At 43.4% G+C, this 17590-nt stretch overlaps 1 protein-coding gene across 1 annotated transcript in view; it reads left to right on the forward strand.

Annotated features, from left to right (window-relative positions):
• Positions 1–17590, forward strand: part of LOC124801370 (ionotropic receptor 25a) — a 236301-nt gene that overhangs the window by 121114 nt on the left and 97597 nt on the right. The window contains exon 7 of the mRNA XM_047263067.1: positions 14230–14469. Coding sequence (XP_047119023.1) covers positions 14230–14469 — 240 coding nt within the window. The remainder of the gene's footprint in view (positions 1–14229; positions 14470–17590) is intronic.

The raw sequence follows: 17590 nt of genomic DNA on the forward strand, positions 1-17590 counted from the left end.
GTTCTTTCTATTACTGTTATCAACTTTTATCAGATTCTTTTTCAATGAACTCAATTAAAAAATCTGTAGGCAAAATCTTTCTTGCTTTAAACTGTCGAAAATCTGTACACTCGTCAGCGTATATTCGTTCATTCATCCTATGTGGAGCCTATTTCAGTGTCATAACAGTTTTCTGATGCTGACTGGGGACACGAGACTAGAGTTAGTCAAGTAAGGTGTATATTACTTTCTTTTCATCGAAAGTTCAATTAACAAAAGATTGACCACGTAGAGTTTGCAGGTTCGTATATCTACACTCTGTTCATATCGGTTCTTTTCATTTATGCAAAAGACAAAACTCTGAACATCTAAGCTTCAAACGTTAATCAAAATAATGATCACGAAACATACTTTACAGTTTGAACTGATTCTGAATATATTTTCTAGATTAACTACAGCGATTTACTCTTTATGTCTGCTTTTTCTTCTAGCTAGTAATTACAACAACAGTTCGAAAATTCACAAAAACTGAACATAGGTAAGCCACAAGAATGGTTTTTACATTTCTCTTTCCCAAATCTCAGACTGGACTCTACTCCACGCACCATCCCAAGGCCGGCCGCTGTAAGGTCATCAGTCCCCTAGAACTTAGAACTACTTAAACCTAACTAACCTAAGGACATCAAACACATCCATGCCCGAGGCAGGATTTGAACCTGCGACCGGAGCAGTCGCGCGGTTCCGTACTGAAACGCCTAGAATCGCTCGGCCGCAACGGCCGGCGCAGCAAATAGTAACTAGAGTCGCACAGAGCAACTACTTGCACAGTACGTATAGTAGCCGTCACACTGCTTGCTTAATTTTCAAAATTATGCTGGTCGCTACCCCCAAGGGAAAGCTTTTTTCTGTTTATTCTAGTCCAAGTGACACACCACATGTCTCACAGCTCACGTCACTGTTAATGGTTATTCCGTGCTCGAGGAATTCGATGAGTATCGGACCTGGGACGTCGAGCGTTACCTTGCCTGCTGAGGGCATAGCGTTGAGTTTTTTAGGGAGAGGTCACGATGGGTGCTTCTGTTGCCTGTCAGTTTCATTTCGATATCCCAAAGCGGCACATGCAAAGTTCAATCGATTTTGTCGTTACGACTTTTCGTGTATTTTCATTTGAACACTGCTTATATAACGTAGAACGAACAGAGAAGAGCCAGCGAAGAGCCGGCGTCTTGTCTCGTAATAGTTTCATAAGGGCGAGAGCTTTACGGAGACGTCCAACAAAGTCCAGTAACAGACAGTACAAGAGAGGCGTTTTCCACCACAGAGAGAATAACTGTTGAATTTCCGAGAGCGCACATTCCGTGGACAACACTGACGGAAAAAACATCAAAAAATAATTAATGTAGAATAATGAAATTTCTGGAATACATTGCTCTAGATAACTTATTTAAGTGATAAACATTGCAAGATCATAGGTTAAAGTAAGCACGAGATAAGGCATTGCGTATGTGAAGTTCTGGTACATTAATAATATATATATACACTCCCGGAAATGGAAAAAAGAACACATTGACACCGGTGTGTCAGACCCACCATACTTGCTCCGGACCTGCGAGAGGGCTGTACAAGCAATGATCACACGCACGGCACAGCGGACACACCAGGAACCGCGGTGTTCGCCGTCGAATGGCGCTAGCTGCGCAGCATTTGTGCACCGCCGCCGTCAGTGTCAGTCAGTTTGCCGTGGCATACGGAGCTCCATCGCAGTCTTTAACACTGGTAGCATGCCGCGACAGCGTGGACGTGAAACGTATGTGCAGTTGACGGAATTTGAGCGAGGGCGTATAGTGGGCATGCGGGAGGCCGGGTGGACGTACCGTCGAATTGCTCAACACGTGGGGCGTGAGGTCTCCACAGTACATCGATGTTGTCGCCAGTGGTCGGCGGAAGGTGCACGTGCCCGTCGACCTGGGACCGGACCGCAGCGGCGCACGGATGCACGCCAAGACTGTAGGATCCTACGCAGTGCCGTAGGGGACCGCACCGCCACTTCCCAGCAAATTAGGGACACTGTTGCTCCTGGGGTATCGGCGAGGACCATTCGCAACCGTCTCCATGAAGCTGGGCTACGGTCCCGCACACCGTTAGGCCGTCTTCCGCTCACGCCCCAACATCGTGCAGCCCGCCTCCAGTGGTGTCGCGACAGGCGTGAATGGAGGGACGAATGGAGACGTGTCGTCTTCAGCGATGAGAGTCGCTTCTGCCTTGGTGCCAATGATGGTCGTATGCGTGTTTGGCGCCGTGCCGGTGAGCGCCACAATCAGGACTGCATACGACCGAGGCACACAGGGCCAACACCCGGCATCATGGTGTGGGGAGCGATCTCCTACACTGGCCGTACACCACTGGTGATCGTCGAGGGGACACTGAATAGTGCACGGTACATCCAAACCGTCATCGAACCCATCGTTCTACCATTCCTAGACCGGCAAGGGAACTTGCTGTTCCAACAGGACAATGCACGTCCGCGTGTATCCCGTGCCACCCAACGTGCTCTAGAAGGTGTAAGTCAACTACCCTGGCCAGCAACATCTCCGGATCTGTCCCCCATTGAGCATGTTTGGGACTGGATGAAGCGTCGTCTCACGCGGTCTGCACGTCCAGCACGAACGCTGGTCCAACTGAGGCGCCAGGTGGAAATGGCATGGCAAGCCGTTCCACAGAACTACATCCAGCATCTCTACGATCGTCTCCATGGGAGAATAGCAGCCTGCATTGCTGCGAAAGGTGGATATACACTGTACTAGTGCCGACATTGTGCATGCTCTGTTGCCTGTGTCTATGTGCCTGTGGTTCTGTCAGTGTGATCATGTGATGTATCTGACCCCAGGAATGTGTCAATAAAGTTTCCCCTTCCTGGGACAATGAATTCACGGTGTTCTTATTTCAATTTCCAGGAGTGTATATATGAAGGTGGTATCTGCTCTTTCAGACATGTCCGAAAGAACAGATACCATCCTCATATATATACAAGAGTCGCCGGCCATTTGACCATCTTCTTCTGTGCGGATGCACAAACAGTGCCCGAACTCTTACGGGAATCGGCAACAAGCAGCGAGTAATGAGTATAATGGGCAGGGGCGCTATGAATATAGTGCGGACAATAAGTTGGGAATGTGGGTCTCACGGGAGGCGTGCTAGATTAAGTCCCTGCAGTCGCTCTGTCCTCTGTGTCCTCGATGGCTCAGAAGGACAAAGCGTCTGACATGTAAGCAGGAGATCCCGGTTTCGAGTCCCGGTCATGCCACACATTTTCAACTGTCGCCGTTGACTTATATCAACACCTGTATGCAGCTAGGATATCCATTTAAAGGTAATTACCTTAATAACAAGTGAAACCGCCAGAATAGTGAATGCAAGCATGCAGACTCGCATGCATTGTGTTGTACTGATGCCGGATATTAGTTTGTGGGATGGCGTTGCTTGCCTGTTACAGTTAGTCTGTCAATAGAGAGACAGTTAATGCTATTTGTGGATGATGCTAGAGTTGTCATCCGATGGTGTCCAGTATGTGCGCGATTGGAGACAGAGCTGGCGATCGTGCAGGCCAAGACAACACATCGGCATTTTGTAGAGCTTATTAGGTTACAAAAGCGGTATGTGGGCTAGCGTTATACTGTTGGAAAATACCGCACGGAATACTGTTCATGCAGGCCGATGTGGCCGAGCGGCTCTAGGCGCTTCAGTCCGGAACCGCGCTGCTGCTACGGTCGCAAGTTCGAATCCTGCCTCGGGCATTGATGTGTGTGATGTCCTTAGGTTACTTAGGTTTAAGTAGTTCTAAGTCTATGGGACTGATGACCTCAGATATTAAGTCTCATAGTGATTGTAGCCATTTGATTTGAATACTGTTCATGTACGAGATGGCAGCGCAACAGGCCGTATCACCAGACTGACGTACAGATTTGGAGTCAGGGTGTATAGGATTACAAGAGCGCTCCTGCTCTCATACGAAATCGTACCCCAGGTCCTATCTCCGGTATGAGTCCGCTATTTCTAGCATGCAGACAGGTTGGTAGTGGGCCCTCAACTGGACTCCTCCTAACTAAAGCACGGCCATCGCTGGCACCGAGGCAGGACCAGCTTTCATTAGGAAACGTAACAGACCTCCACTCTGCCTTCTCTCAAGTTCTCGCTTGACACCAATGAAGCTGCAAATGGCCTTGGTTTGGGATAAGTGGAATGCACAGAGCGTCTGGCCCGTAGCTGTCATTGAAGTAACCTATTTGTAACAGTTCGTTGTGCTGCTGTGGTGCCATATGCTGTCCAGATAGCATTCCCTCTCGGTATTGCCACATGGCCGTCCGGAGCACGGTCTTCTGCGACCGTCCATTCCCAAGACCGCCGCTGCCAGCAGTCATGTACAGTGACTACATTCTTGCCAAGTCTTTCTGCAGAATCGCAGAAGGAACATCCTGCTTCTAGTATTCGTATTACATGACTTCGTTCAAACTCAGTGATGTGTTTAAACAGCGTCTTTGTCGCCTTAAAGGCATTGTAACGTATTACTATCTTTACGACGTTTCTCATCGATCCATATACGTTATCTCGCATTTCTAGCTTCTTCTCTCACAAAAATAATGATAAAATTTCAGAAATTCAGGGTCACCACCAGCCCAGGCCCTTCCTAACCATTTAGAAAAAAACTGTGCTGGAAAATTATTAGTTTAATTACTTTAATAATTTTTTTAAGTAGCCAGATAAATAGCACTCCATGTCGTGCATGAAGCAACTTGATTAATTCAGGATTGGAAATCGGAGTAAATGGGTAAGATCAACACCACAGAATTTATCTTTCACGTAGATTATTTATTGCATCTAAGTATTTGGTTGCACATCCTAACTACACATTACTGGTGCCTGACTAGAAATATTTAAGTAAGAATTACGTGAGAATGTAACAGAACACAATTTAACTACAGCAAGAAAAAGCACAGAAAACGGGGGTGGCAGACAATGATACTATCATCTCCTTTGCATTCATACCATAAAAATTTCTCAGTGAGATTCCCATTACGATTCTACGCATGCACTATTCTGGACAGAGGTTTAACCAATCCACGAGGTTGTGCGATAATTATTCAACATACTAACTGCGTCTGCTGCTTGCAAACGCCTGAAATAGAGCACGTGGTGCATTCCGAATCAAACTGTTGTGCTGCTTGGTAGAAAGCGCACGAAAGAACAGATATTCTTGCAGAAATTATAGCTCATTAAACAAGCAAACTGTTAAAATAAAGCCTATTGTGGTGCCGTGGTGGACCAGAAGGGTCATTGATTACCAAACCCGTGGCACAAAATCGACACACAAAGACAAAAGCAACTTCCACAAAACATAAGATTAAAAATCATTAAAAATCATACTCACTTCGACACAGTATTACACTCACGTACCGATGAAGTGATCCTAACCAGCTTTTCCTAATCAGATTTACCGTGTGAAATTCTACTTCATTGTTGTTCAAAATGAACAAAGTAGCTTCCACACTTTTAACTCAAACACCCAAAAATGGCCTATTTAAAGCAATCTAATTATGGCATATTCGGAAAAATAGCTCGCTTCACACGCTTCAGTTAAGCTGAAGTCCTTAAGTATTTCAACAGTTAAACATAACCAAGTCCTAACTCAACTTGCTTCCTATCACCTGAAACCCCCCTTAAGAGCTACGATCCGTACTCACCAAGCGTTCACCGAAGACTGCCGCTTTCTCTTTCGAGATTACCTAGCTCCCCATGCAGCGAAAGCTACCAGAGGGGTAGCCCTCCGTCACCAACCTCACATAAAAAAATAGCCTTCGACTAAGATGGGTAAACCTCTCTGTTCAGGTATTGGAAACCTAAGTTGGTCATCCTGTGCTCTCCTTCGAACGAGAAGCAACAGCCTCTGCTCCCAGCAGACGATGACCAACTCAGAGTTTCCCACAAAACAAAACCGAAACCCCACATTCAAACACACATATGATATTCAATAGGCCTTACTTATCTGAGTGCTCAGTCCTTCTGGAAGAGTTCATGAATTGAGCTAAAATCGGGTAGTAAAGTGAATAAGTTGTACCGAATTCGACAAGCGCCTTATAAAACGACTTCACAAAGATGTTTCAGCATTCTTGATCAAGGTCAACTCACCACTTCCAATCTCAAAGGTAACTAACTCTGACGACACCTACAGCGTGTGTTTAAAACAAACCTGATTTGCATTCTCATAATGGAGCTACTAGTGTCACTCTTATGCCACTGGCGCAAAATTTGAATAGACGTCATCTTTCAGCTGTAGAAACACGCCTACCAACTTTCGTTTATGTCGCACTACGCCTTCTTGGTATTGCGATTTTTTTCGGTCAGAGTGTTATTTCTTCTCATACAGATACCGCGAAACTACCAGCGAGAGAAATTATAGGTCTTACGGCTGCTTACAAACAGTAGTTTACCGCTCGCACCATTCTCAAATTGAACAAAAAACAGGTGGAATGATAGTGGTAACAGAAGTTCCCTCCGCCACACACCATAAGGTGACTTGTGGAGTGTAGATTACATGTAGATCTAGATTTTGAACGGAAACTTACAAGGAGGTTTTTGACGTAAAATGGCAAAAGGAATATGTTATCAAGCTATCTGAATGACCGCACGGAATATTGATCTAGGTGCTCTTTCGTAAATAAGGTCTGCTGTAATTCGCCCGACTGCTCTGGGCCGGGTTTTTAGCGGGCATTCGCCCGTTTGCCGATCGAAAGTCGGGCTGTAATCGCGTGTTGTGCTGTAACCTGGCAACGGGTTGGTCGATGCTCGCACACTGAGCGCCCTTCAATGTTTCAGACGCCCAGCTCTATTCCGATGACCCAGATCCAGTTCTGATGGCCCGAGATTCTAGCTGGACAGCCGGACAATTGGATATCAGATCGGGAACCGCCTCCTTGTCGGTCGCGTCTCGTTCATCAAACTATCAGTTCGTGAGCCGAATTCCACTCGCCGCTGCCTCGCCAGCTTTCTGTGGCTCTATGGTCAGCTGTCAGAAAGTTATAGCACCACTCGCGTTCCAGTCTTGACAGCAGATCCCCATTACCTAAAAACGATACTCTCATGGGAAACTTTAGGTATGATACAATGAATGACAGAACTTATACATTATAAGAATGTTTCAAGAGAAGCACTTCCTTCCAGAGAAAGAAAAGGAAAATAGAATTGAAAAATACTAAATTGTAACTATTTCATCAAACAATAAAGAACTTTGCAGTTGGAGATCAGGTCCACCTTGTGCAAAAACATAGTTTTGTTTCCTTCTCACCCAAATATGTTTCCTCGCTGCTGTGACTCATCAGAGGATACACTATTTAAAGTCAAACCTCGTTAATCGGGCTCCCATTATTTCGGATCTCCGGTTATCCCCGAACATGTCTTTTCAATTTTTTTGAGACATGGCATTTAGTAGCACAGCAGCCTAGTACCACAGTTATTAAGTTTAAATTCAGCCAACTACCGCACACATATCCTGGCGCGATGTTAGTTAATAGTACTCTGGTGCCTCCGTTTGTTGCGAATGTAAAATGACATCAAAGCTGAAGAAACTGCTAGTGTCCATGGACAAAAAGTTAAGTGCACTGTACAGTATGAATAAAGGAGAATCGTCAAAAAACATTGGTACTGAATTTGGTGTTGGAACTTCGCCTTTGCTAGAATTTTAGTTCAAAATGACGACGAAGGACAGTTTAAAAATCAATAAATGAATCGCTAGATGGCGCATTTTCATGTGGTTTAGTGCAACGATGGAGAGTGAAATTCCAATTTCAGGCCGAATATTTCAGGTAAAAGTAATACGTTTAAAGAAGAAGCTTCCCAATGGCGGTTCTAACTTTACAGCCAACCAGAGTTGGTTACAAAGGTGGAAAAAATCGACTTGGAATACGTGAGATGTCACTGACTGGTGAAAGTCTTTCAGGGGATACATTAGGAAAGGAATTAGAAAATCTTATTTCCTTTGACAAGTTGACTCCATATCAAATTTTAACGTCCATGAGTCTGATTATTTTTTTATTGGTTGCTATTCAGTAAGACATAAGCTTCCACATTAGATGACTGTGCAAAACCTATTAAAAGGGTAACGATAGAATTACAACGAAGATTTGTTGTAATGCCTCTGGGAAACATAAAACCCCTCTTCTGATAAGGGCAACCAAACCATTCCTTTGCCTTAAAGTCCATGAATCCTCCCTCCTTGAGAATAAGTCACAAAATACTGCATGGATGTACGGTTTGCTTTTTAAAAACTGTTTCTTTGAGATTTTGTACCCAGTATAACGAAACTGTAAACTTAACTTATACATGTTAGAAACTTATCTTAGTTCAAAAACAGACGCTCCCTAATTTCATTATATATCTACGGGAGAAAAGGTATGTTTCTGAGAATTTTCAGAGGCTTGTAAGCGTGTCTTTCCGAAAAATGTTGACAAGATTCATATTCACACATCCAAATATGTAAGAACTTTGAATATCGCTGTCACTCAGAGTCCAGAGATCACGAAACAAGTTCTCTCGCGCAGGCGCAATTTGAACCTTGTCATTTTACCCTTTTCATTGCACCCTTATAATTACTGTACTATTTTACCACTTCTTCTTCTCTATTCCTTTGCGCCAACTCTAGCCGGCCGCGGTGGCCGTGCGGTTCTGGCGCTGCAGTCCGGAACCGCGGGACTGCTACGGTCGCAGGTTCGAATCCTGCCTCGGGCATAGGTGTGTGTGATGTCCTTAGGTTAGTTAGGTTTAAGTAGTTCTAAGTTCTAGGGGACTTATGACCTAAGATGTTGAGTCCCATAGTGCTCAGAGCCATTTGAACCATTTTTTTGCGCCAACTCTGTGGCTTATGCTTCCTCATCCGATAATTTCCACTGATTTTCACATTTTTGTCAACGTTTCCCATTTCTACCTCTGCCATGTTCGCTATTTGTATTGTACTGAATGCGACAACTGAACACTTCAAGCGTTCTAAACTTGGTTCTTAAACAAATTAATATTACATATTACACAAGGCTTATATTTCATGTTTACACTTTCATTAATTCCAACATAATCTACCTGTACCCCTAACCCTATTCAAATTTCAGTTAATTAACTGTTGTCTGTCTATCATTTGGTACAGAGTTGTCTATCCTGCTACTCAGCTGTTCAGTTTCTTTCCGCTAGAGGAAAGCTGGAGTGTAGTGGACGGTTGGTCCGTTTTTGACATTACAGAAATCATGTCTAACGAAATGCAATACATTCTCTGTGTTGTATTACATCCTAAGGTGATATTTAGGGATTAGAGCGATGGCAATTTTGATACTTCCCGTATCTAGTAAGAGATGGCAGCGCTTTTCTTCAGATTTTTACATTTTAGGGTTATCCTGTTTTGTGTGCATATCTTCAAATTGACTTGAATAACGTATTATCAGCTATAAGGAATTCTGCATCTACGTTTTATACTACGTACAAGACGCTAATTCAGCCAACCGCCATACCGCAACCTGGTGCACATAAAATGGTAGTCGTTGTGTTTACACCACTGTCAGTTGACAGCTGCTGATGAACGTGAACACTTGTAGTCCAATATAGTTATGTTTATGTTTGTACGTAATACTCTTGTATTCGACAAACCGATGAGTAATGATCTTCATGGTAGTGAAAAGAGCGTGTCCGCAGCTCGTGGTCGTGCGGTAGCGTTCTCGCTTCCCGCGCCAGGGTTCCCAGGTTCGATTCCCGGCGGGGTCAGGGATATTCTCTGCTTCGTGATGACTGGGTGTTGTGTGACGTCCTTAGGTTAGTTAGGTTTAAGTAGTTCTAAGTTCTAGGGGACTGATGACCATAGTTGTTAAGTCCCATAGTGCTCAGAGCCATTTGAAAAGGGCGTGTGGAATGTAATGCGATATCCAACACTGACGGACAATGTGTTGTAAAAATTTTAAAGCATAAGTTACATTGTGATTCCATAGGTTATTTAACAAGACAGTTTGTCAAGTTGTAATACCATGATTGTAAAATATTTTGCATAAACTTCTGTTCATCCTCTTGCAGATCCGATGATGTAAGCACAACTCTCTCGAAACCGGTCTTCCAACAGAATGCTTTTTTAGCTATATTGGCTTGTGAAATTATCTTCAATTAGACATTGCAGATCGCCTCCAGGAATGTATATGAAAATGTAATGCCTAGTTAACTAGGTAATGGACCATCAACAAAGATAAATAAATGTAAATGTTGACGTCCTCTCACGCGTAGCTAGATGCTGTTAAAATTGTGGTAGATGCTTTTTGCATTCGGCTGCAGGCAGTGGCCCCTTGCGTGGTCGCCCGCATTGCCACCAGCGCCCCCCCCCCCCCCTCCCAAGTCAGCCACCGCACGCTTTTCGTTCGTTTCTTTCGCCAGTCAACGCGGCTGAATCGAGTTATAGAGTAGTTATACTTTCCTATGTAGCAGGCGCGTCCACATCATCGTATTTTATACGTTTCTGACTGGCACATACATAGCTAACACATACCCACGAGAAAAGTCGCGGCCATTCTAGTGATCTCGATACGTTATTCTGTCTGGCATTTGTTCGAGAAAAGTCGCGAATATTCTACTGTTTTCTTGTACAGAGAACCTTCGATACGTAGCCGAATAGGAAGCTAGTTTACATTCATGTAAAATTCAAACATACGAGGGCTGTTCAGTAAAGAATGTGCATAATTTTTTTATGGTCATAATTTCTCGCGCTAAAATTTAATCTTATGATATTCTGTTAGCTTAATGTGCAACAAACACGCCGTAGTAGTTTCATTGTTGTGACTCCTGCTCCCCGCCAGTGAGTAGCGGGCACGGTCAGACATGTTTAGTATCGCCAACCGCTGCAATGGAGATAACACGCGAGGAACAATATGAGTCTCGGTCGGGCACACAGTTTTAATCTGCCAGGAAGTTTCATATCAGCGCACACTCCGCTGCAGAGTGAAAATCTCATTCTGGAAACAATATGAGACTTTGAAATTCTGCTTTCGTCTCAACAGATCTTCAGCTGAGGCCTATACAACGTTACAGGCGGCCTATGAAGAATCTGTTTTTCCCTGCAGCGCAGCTCGAAGGTGGTTTAAAATGTTTTAAGAGGAGAGACAAGCAATTTCAAAGGAAGGTGGACCCGGTGCTCCAGTTGCTGCTCTTACGGAAGAAAACATCAACACTGCTGCTGTCGCTGTGAGAGATGATCGACGAATTACCTGAAGATCACTTTCTGAAATACTGAACATTTCATTGGGTGCTACCACACGTTGGTGACAGAATAATTGCACATGACACGTGTTTGTGCGCGATAGGTTCCATGACTGTTTACTCCCGAACAAAAGGACATTCGCGTGCAGGTCTGCATGCAGTTAAAATTGATGTTAGAGGAAGGTCCGGAGTTCCTTTCAAATGTAATCACTGTTGATGAAACTTGGCTACATCATTTTGATCCGAAGAGCAAACGGCAAAGCTCAGTGTGGCATCTCCTTCATCACCAATCCCCAAAAAGCAAAATTGGTTGCTTCTGCTGGGAAGGTCATGGTCATCTCAGTCTTTGATATTCTTGGAATTGTTTTGTCAGTACCTGCACACACATCAGTAACTGGACAATACTACAGGGATGTCCTGAAAACATTGCAAGTCCATATCAGGGGCAGAAGACCACATTTCCGTGAAGCAGGGTGGATGTTGCACCACGATAATGCGCGGCCGCATATTGCCAAGGTTGTTGTTGAATATCTTGCAAAAATCAACTTGAAGTGCATCCCTCACCCTCCCTATAGTCCGGATTTAGCTCCATGCGACCTGTTTCTATTTCTTAACATGAAGAAACGCCTTCGGGGGAGGCATTATTAACTATCACAAGCATTGGTGAAGGCTGCGGAGGCGATTTTGAAGGACGTTTAAAAAAATTGTTTCCAGTATGTATTTGAAGACTCGCAGAAACGCTGGGACAAGTACATCGCATTCATGGGAGACTACTTTGAGAAGGACTATCAAAATCATGAGGATGAGTAAATGTATGTTGTCAGAAAAAAATTATGATCATTCTTTATTGAATAGCCCTCGTACTTTTGCCCTCACAACTACTGGAACATGACGGTAATTCAAAAAATGGTTCAAATGGCTCTGAGCACTATGGGACTTAACTCCTGAGGTCATCAGTCCCCTAGAACTTAGAACTACTTAAACCTAACTAACCTAAGGACGTCACACACATCCATGCCCGAGGCAGGATTCGAACCTGCGACCGTAGCGGTCGTGCGGTTCCAGACTGTAGCGCCTAGAACCGCTCGGCCACTCTGGCCGGTGTGACGGTAATGATCTGGCGCATAAATCGAATTAGTGATTAAATGAGCTACCATTCTTTGAAGAAGAATCACTCTTTGTGATTAAAGAAAGACTAATTGTAGAGATCTTTTAATACAAGCAAACGAGCATAAACGCCCTTAATGATCATGATTCTGTTATGCAAGCGTTGTCTGTTTGTCCTAGATCTGACTGTCCTACTTTTCACACGCTGTACAAAATATTTGCTTGTCTACCTGCATCAATTGCTACAGTAGAAAGAAGTTTTTCAACATTGGGGCATACAAAGCCATGGCTGAGGTCGACAATGAAGGAGGAGCGACTTAATGGCTTAGCTCTGTTGAACACTCACCCTAACATTGATGGTCCTATTGACGATGTAATTAACCAATTTGCCAGGAAGAACAGGCGCATAGAATTCATCATTTAAGGAGGAGAACCACAATTGTAACTTTTTTGTACGAGGGCCATTCTAAAAGAAATGCACACTATTTCTGTAAAACTACATTTTTCATTCGGAATGTGTAAAAGTTTTACAGTGTGTAGATACATCCTTCCCGCTTGTTTTCAAACTAAGTTCAAACTGTTCCCGTGAGTGGCGCCGTCACAGGATGTCTTCAAGGTGGCTGCTACAGTTGACGTTCGTCAGAAGCAACGTGCTGTCATAGAATTCGTGTGCTGTGAAAACAAGACAGTGGGAAACATCCACAAGAGGTTGAAAAAGGTGTATGGAGATGCTGCTGTCGATCGCAATACAGTTAGTCGGTGGACAAGCAGGTTACGTGATGAAAGCGGGCACGGCAATATTGAGGATTGTCCTCGCAGCGGCAGGCCTCGTACTGCACATACTCCAGACAGTGTGGAGTGAGTTAACGAATTGGTGACTGCTGACAGACGCATCACAGTGAAAGAATTGTCACGCTACGTTGGGATAGGGGAAGGAAGTGTTTGCAGAATACCGAAAGTGTTGGCGTTAAAAAAGGTTTTTGCCAGGTGGGTTCGCATGATGTTGACAGTGGCTCACAAAGAAACAAGAAAAACGGTATGTAGCGAACTTTTGGAACATTACAGGAATGGTGGAGATGAATTTCTTGGAACAATTGTGACAAGTGAAGAAACAAGGCTCCATCATTTTTCACCAGAGACGAAGAGGCAATGCAAATTCACCCAAGAAAAAGAAAAAATTCAAAACCACACCTTCTGCTGGAAAAGTTATGGCTACGGTGTTTTTCGATTCCGAAGGACTCTTGCTTGTGTACATCATACCAAGTGGAACCACCATAAATTCTTATGCATATATGACGACAGGTAAGAAAATTCAAGCTCGACTGAGTCGTGTTAGACCACATCGGCAAAAGCAGGATGTTTTGCTGTTGCACGACAATGCACGGCCACATGTCAGTCAAAAACAATGGAAGCGATCACAAAACTCGGATGGACAACACTGAAACACCCGCCTTACAATCCTGATCTGGCTCCATGTGACTATCATCTCTTTGAGAAACTGAAAGACTCTCTTCATGGAACAAGGTTTGAAGATGATGACTCCCTTGTGCACGCTGCCAAACAGCGGCTCCAACAGGTTGGTCCAGAATTTTACCGTGCGGGTATACAGGCGCTGGTTCCAAGATGGCGTAAGGCAGTTGAGAGGGATGGAAATTATGTGAAGAAATGAAAATATTGTTCCTAAAGGATGTATCTACACACTGTAAAACTTTCAAACATGTAGAATAAAAGACGGATTTTTAAAAAAATAGAGTGCATTTCTTTCGTTAAACTTAGCATGTGACTTGATTATTTTTTATTACGGTAAAACTGAAGGTAGCTCAAGATACCTTTAGCGCCCCCTCCTCGAGGTTCTGTATCTGCCACTGGGTGCAGGTGGCGCCCGCGTACCTGCGAGCGGCGCTGTCCGCCGTGGTGGAGGCGCTGACGGAGCTGCACAGCAAGGGGCTGGAGGTGCGGCCGGTAGCCAAGCAGTGCAGCGCCGCCGACGCCGGCTCGCCGTCGGACGACGAGGGCGACGGGGGTGGGGGCGGGGGCGTGGACGCCGAGGACGCCACCGAGCCGCCGCCCAACGCCACCGGCAACTACGACGCCTTCCTCAGGGCCATCGCGCTGGTAAGCACTGGTGTGACCAGGTCTCTCCCGTATTACGGCAGTATTCTCTTACCCCTCGCGACTCCCTTACTGAACGCCTCTTTCTCCCGCATATTTCGTCACTGATCACTATTGAAAACATTAATCCCTCGAAGTACAATCGATAGTTCAAGTACCATGATCGATAGATCTCGTAAAGGTTTCGTATAATACTCGACACTGTTGTTGACATACAGTAGTATTACCCTTTTTGATTCTACGGAAAGAAGAGAGTATGGTTCAAGGGAATGTAAAGAGTGAAGAAGGAATGGCGTAGTCTACGCATCTAGAGGGGTCGTGACAGGGGAAATGTTCACTTCTCAGTACTGTACTGGCAACCTACGGATGCGCTCGCCTCGTACCGATCAGTAACTGTGGTACAAATGACACAATGTGAAGCAACAAGGAGCCGTGCAGGAGGATTATAGAGACCCTCATTACATTGTTTATTTCTCAACTGACTCACACAATGCAAGAAAATTTCTCAATACCTCGAAAGAGTTGATTCCCTGCTCAGAGATTGATAAAGTCAGAGCTTATGATAGAAACCATTTTTATTATAACTGCAAAGAATATTTTTAATTTGCACTAGAAGGTACAAGACTGTAGACTTCGCAGCTTCTGTACATAAGTACTTGTAGGGACCACAAGATATACAGAGTGTCCCATTGATCTTGACCACTGTTTGTCCATATGCAAATTACAAATGAATTACCGAATAAAAAAATACATAGTGCCATTTTAAAAAGTCATACCGCTGTTCACATCTTCGTAAAAAGCAAAGCTACAACGAAGGCAATCATGCTGATTGATGTCCCCCTGACGGCTAAAGAACATTTGCTTGAAACATTTTGTAATTTGCATCTGGACAAGTAGTTATTTAGGTTGGTCAAGATAAATGGGACACCCTGTATGTGGCCAAATTTGTCGGATTGTATTGTGATTATATTTGTGTATTATATGCAGTGAACAAATAAATTGTTATGTTTAGGTTAGTTTACATTATTTTTCATTCCACAGACCCAAAAATGAGAGGATAGTCGTAGTGTGGCATATGTTAGAAAAATATAACAAACATATTTACAACACTTGTGTGTAATTTTAATCTCTGAATTTGCACCACACCTAAGTCTTGTTCCACGCTTTTTTCGGTTTGTGCAGTTACCCACAACATGCTATCGTATGACGTAATAGAGTAAAAGTAAGCAAAATATGCCAGTTCTCTTCTATTTATATCCCCATTGTAGCCAATTCCAAGAAAATTCGACGGTCTTGTGCAGCTGAAATTTATTGCTGCTAAATCTCCCTTAAACGTTTCTTAAAACCAAGGTCAGATGTTGACCATCTCCCTCAAAACGCCCTAGTAGGAACCTCCACTCCAGACATGCCCATGCCTAATTATAGGGTGGTAGCCAGGAATAACTATATCTGTGATTAACTGTATATTGTTGTACAGGATGTATTTCTAAATATGACCTACACAGTAAGGACCTGAAGGCCACACGATGCCAACCGACCTCCATGTCTTGGTCTGCTAGTGACATCATTTGATTCTGGTCTGAAGGGAATGAAGTAGACATATTCCTGTCCCAATGGCTGTCAGTTTCCCAAGCTTTGGCTCCGTTATTTGCCTTCCATCTCTTCACTCTTCCTCATGAAGCTGAGTGCACTCTTTTTTCTTCTTCTTCTACGCATGAGCTATTCTGTACTTAGTTTATTTCAAGTGTTTTTCCTTTATTCCATGTTTCTCTCGTCATTTCTCGAGGTTTCTCCCTTCTTTGTTCTGTCCAAGTGACTCCCGTCATCATCTGTTTTCCATGGACACCTTTGGAATCTTGCAATTTCTTTCTGAGTAGCACTCGTGCCTCAGTATCTTGCGGAGTGATTAGGATTTCTTCTCTGTCCCTTCCAATTACTTTGCACCATGTGTCATCCATTTTTAGGTTATCGAAATGAATGAACAGGCTCTTTGTCGGTCTGTTGGTATTCATTGTTTGTATGAGGCTACAGAAAGTTTTCTTCTTTTCCCTATCAAGTCTGTAATTTTTTCAGTGCATGTGTAACATTCACTATTATTTGGTCCTGTGTATCGTGTTTGCTCTTTAATTTGTCCCGCAATTTTCCTTAGTATTTTTCTTTCTGTGTTTACCAACGCTTCTACCATCGCCTTTTCGTTTAGAGTTAAAAATTCTCCTGCATAAAGTGCTCCTGGTCGAATAACTGTGAAGTAGTGTCTACAGCATTGAGGTATATTTATTTCTTATTATATACATCATTAGTGAGGTACTACAACATTTACATCTTCTTAATTATTGCTTTAAGGGCGTCTTTCTCCCAAACGTCTCCCACAATATTTTTTATTGATTTATTTATTCATACAGGGACCATTTGACAATAATATAGGTTTTGTTATCATAATGAAAATAAATATCTCAAATATATATAAATATAGGATATATGTTGTTAGGAGGATAAGGGTCCCCTGTGCACCCACTGAAGGAACCATCCTGGCATTTCGAATATATGAATTATACAGCCAAGTGGTTGCATAAGTTTAATGTAAAAACCTTGACCAGGTTTCAATACCACTAAGGGTATCTTTTTCAGAAGGAAGTCACGTAAATTACATAACATAATGTCTTCTCTTTTAACAAGCTCTATCTGTGTAACAATTTTTACTGTTTCCCTGGAGAGCTTTACATCATATTTGCTGTTGTTTCACTTGAGCTCTTTTGCTTATCATGTATGTTCACAATGTAATTTATGTGACTTCCTCCTGAAGAAGTTACCCTTAGTGGTATCGAAACTTGGTCAAAGTTTCTTACATTAAACTTATGCAACCAGTTGGCTGTATACTTTGGACATTGAGAATTTATTTACGGTTGCTGCTGCCAGCCATGTTTAAAATTGTGAGATCTCGCAGGATATGATTTAGGAAAAACGTTAAGAGATGTTCATAAAATTTGTTTATTGAACAACCAGTTTCAGGCTGCAGACTATCAGCAGGTACATCAAAACATTTACAACCTGATGATAATCTGTGGGCCAAAACTGGTTGTTCAATAAAGAAATTTTATCAGCAGCTCTTGCTGGCAAATCAAGA

Source organism: Schistocerca piceifrons, chromosome 1 (genome assembly GCF_021461385.2).
Source record: "Schistocerca piceifrons isolate TAMUIC-IGC-003096 chromosome 1, iqSchPice1.1, whole genome shotgun sequence".
Classification (NCBI taxonomy): Eukaryota; Metazoa; Arthropoda; class Insecta; order Orthoptera; family Acrididae; genus Schistocerca; species Schistocerca piceifrons.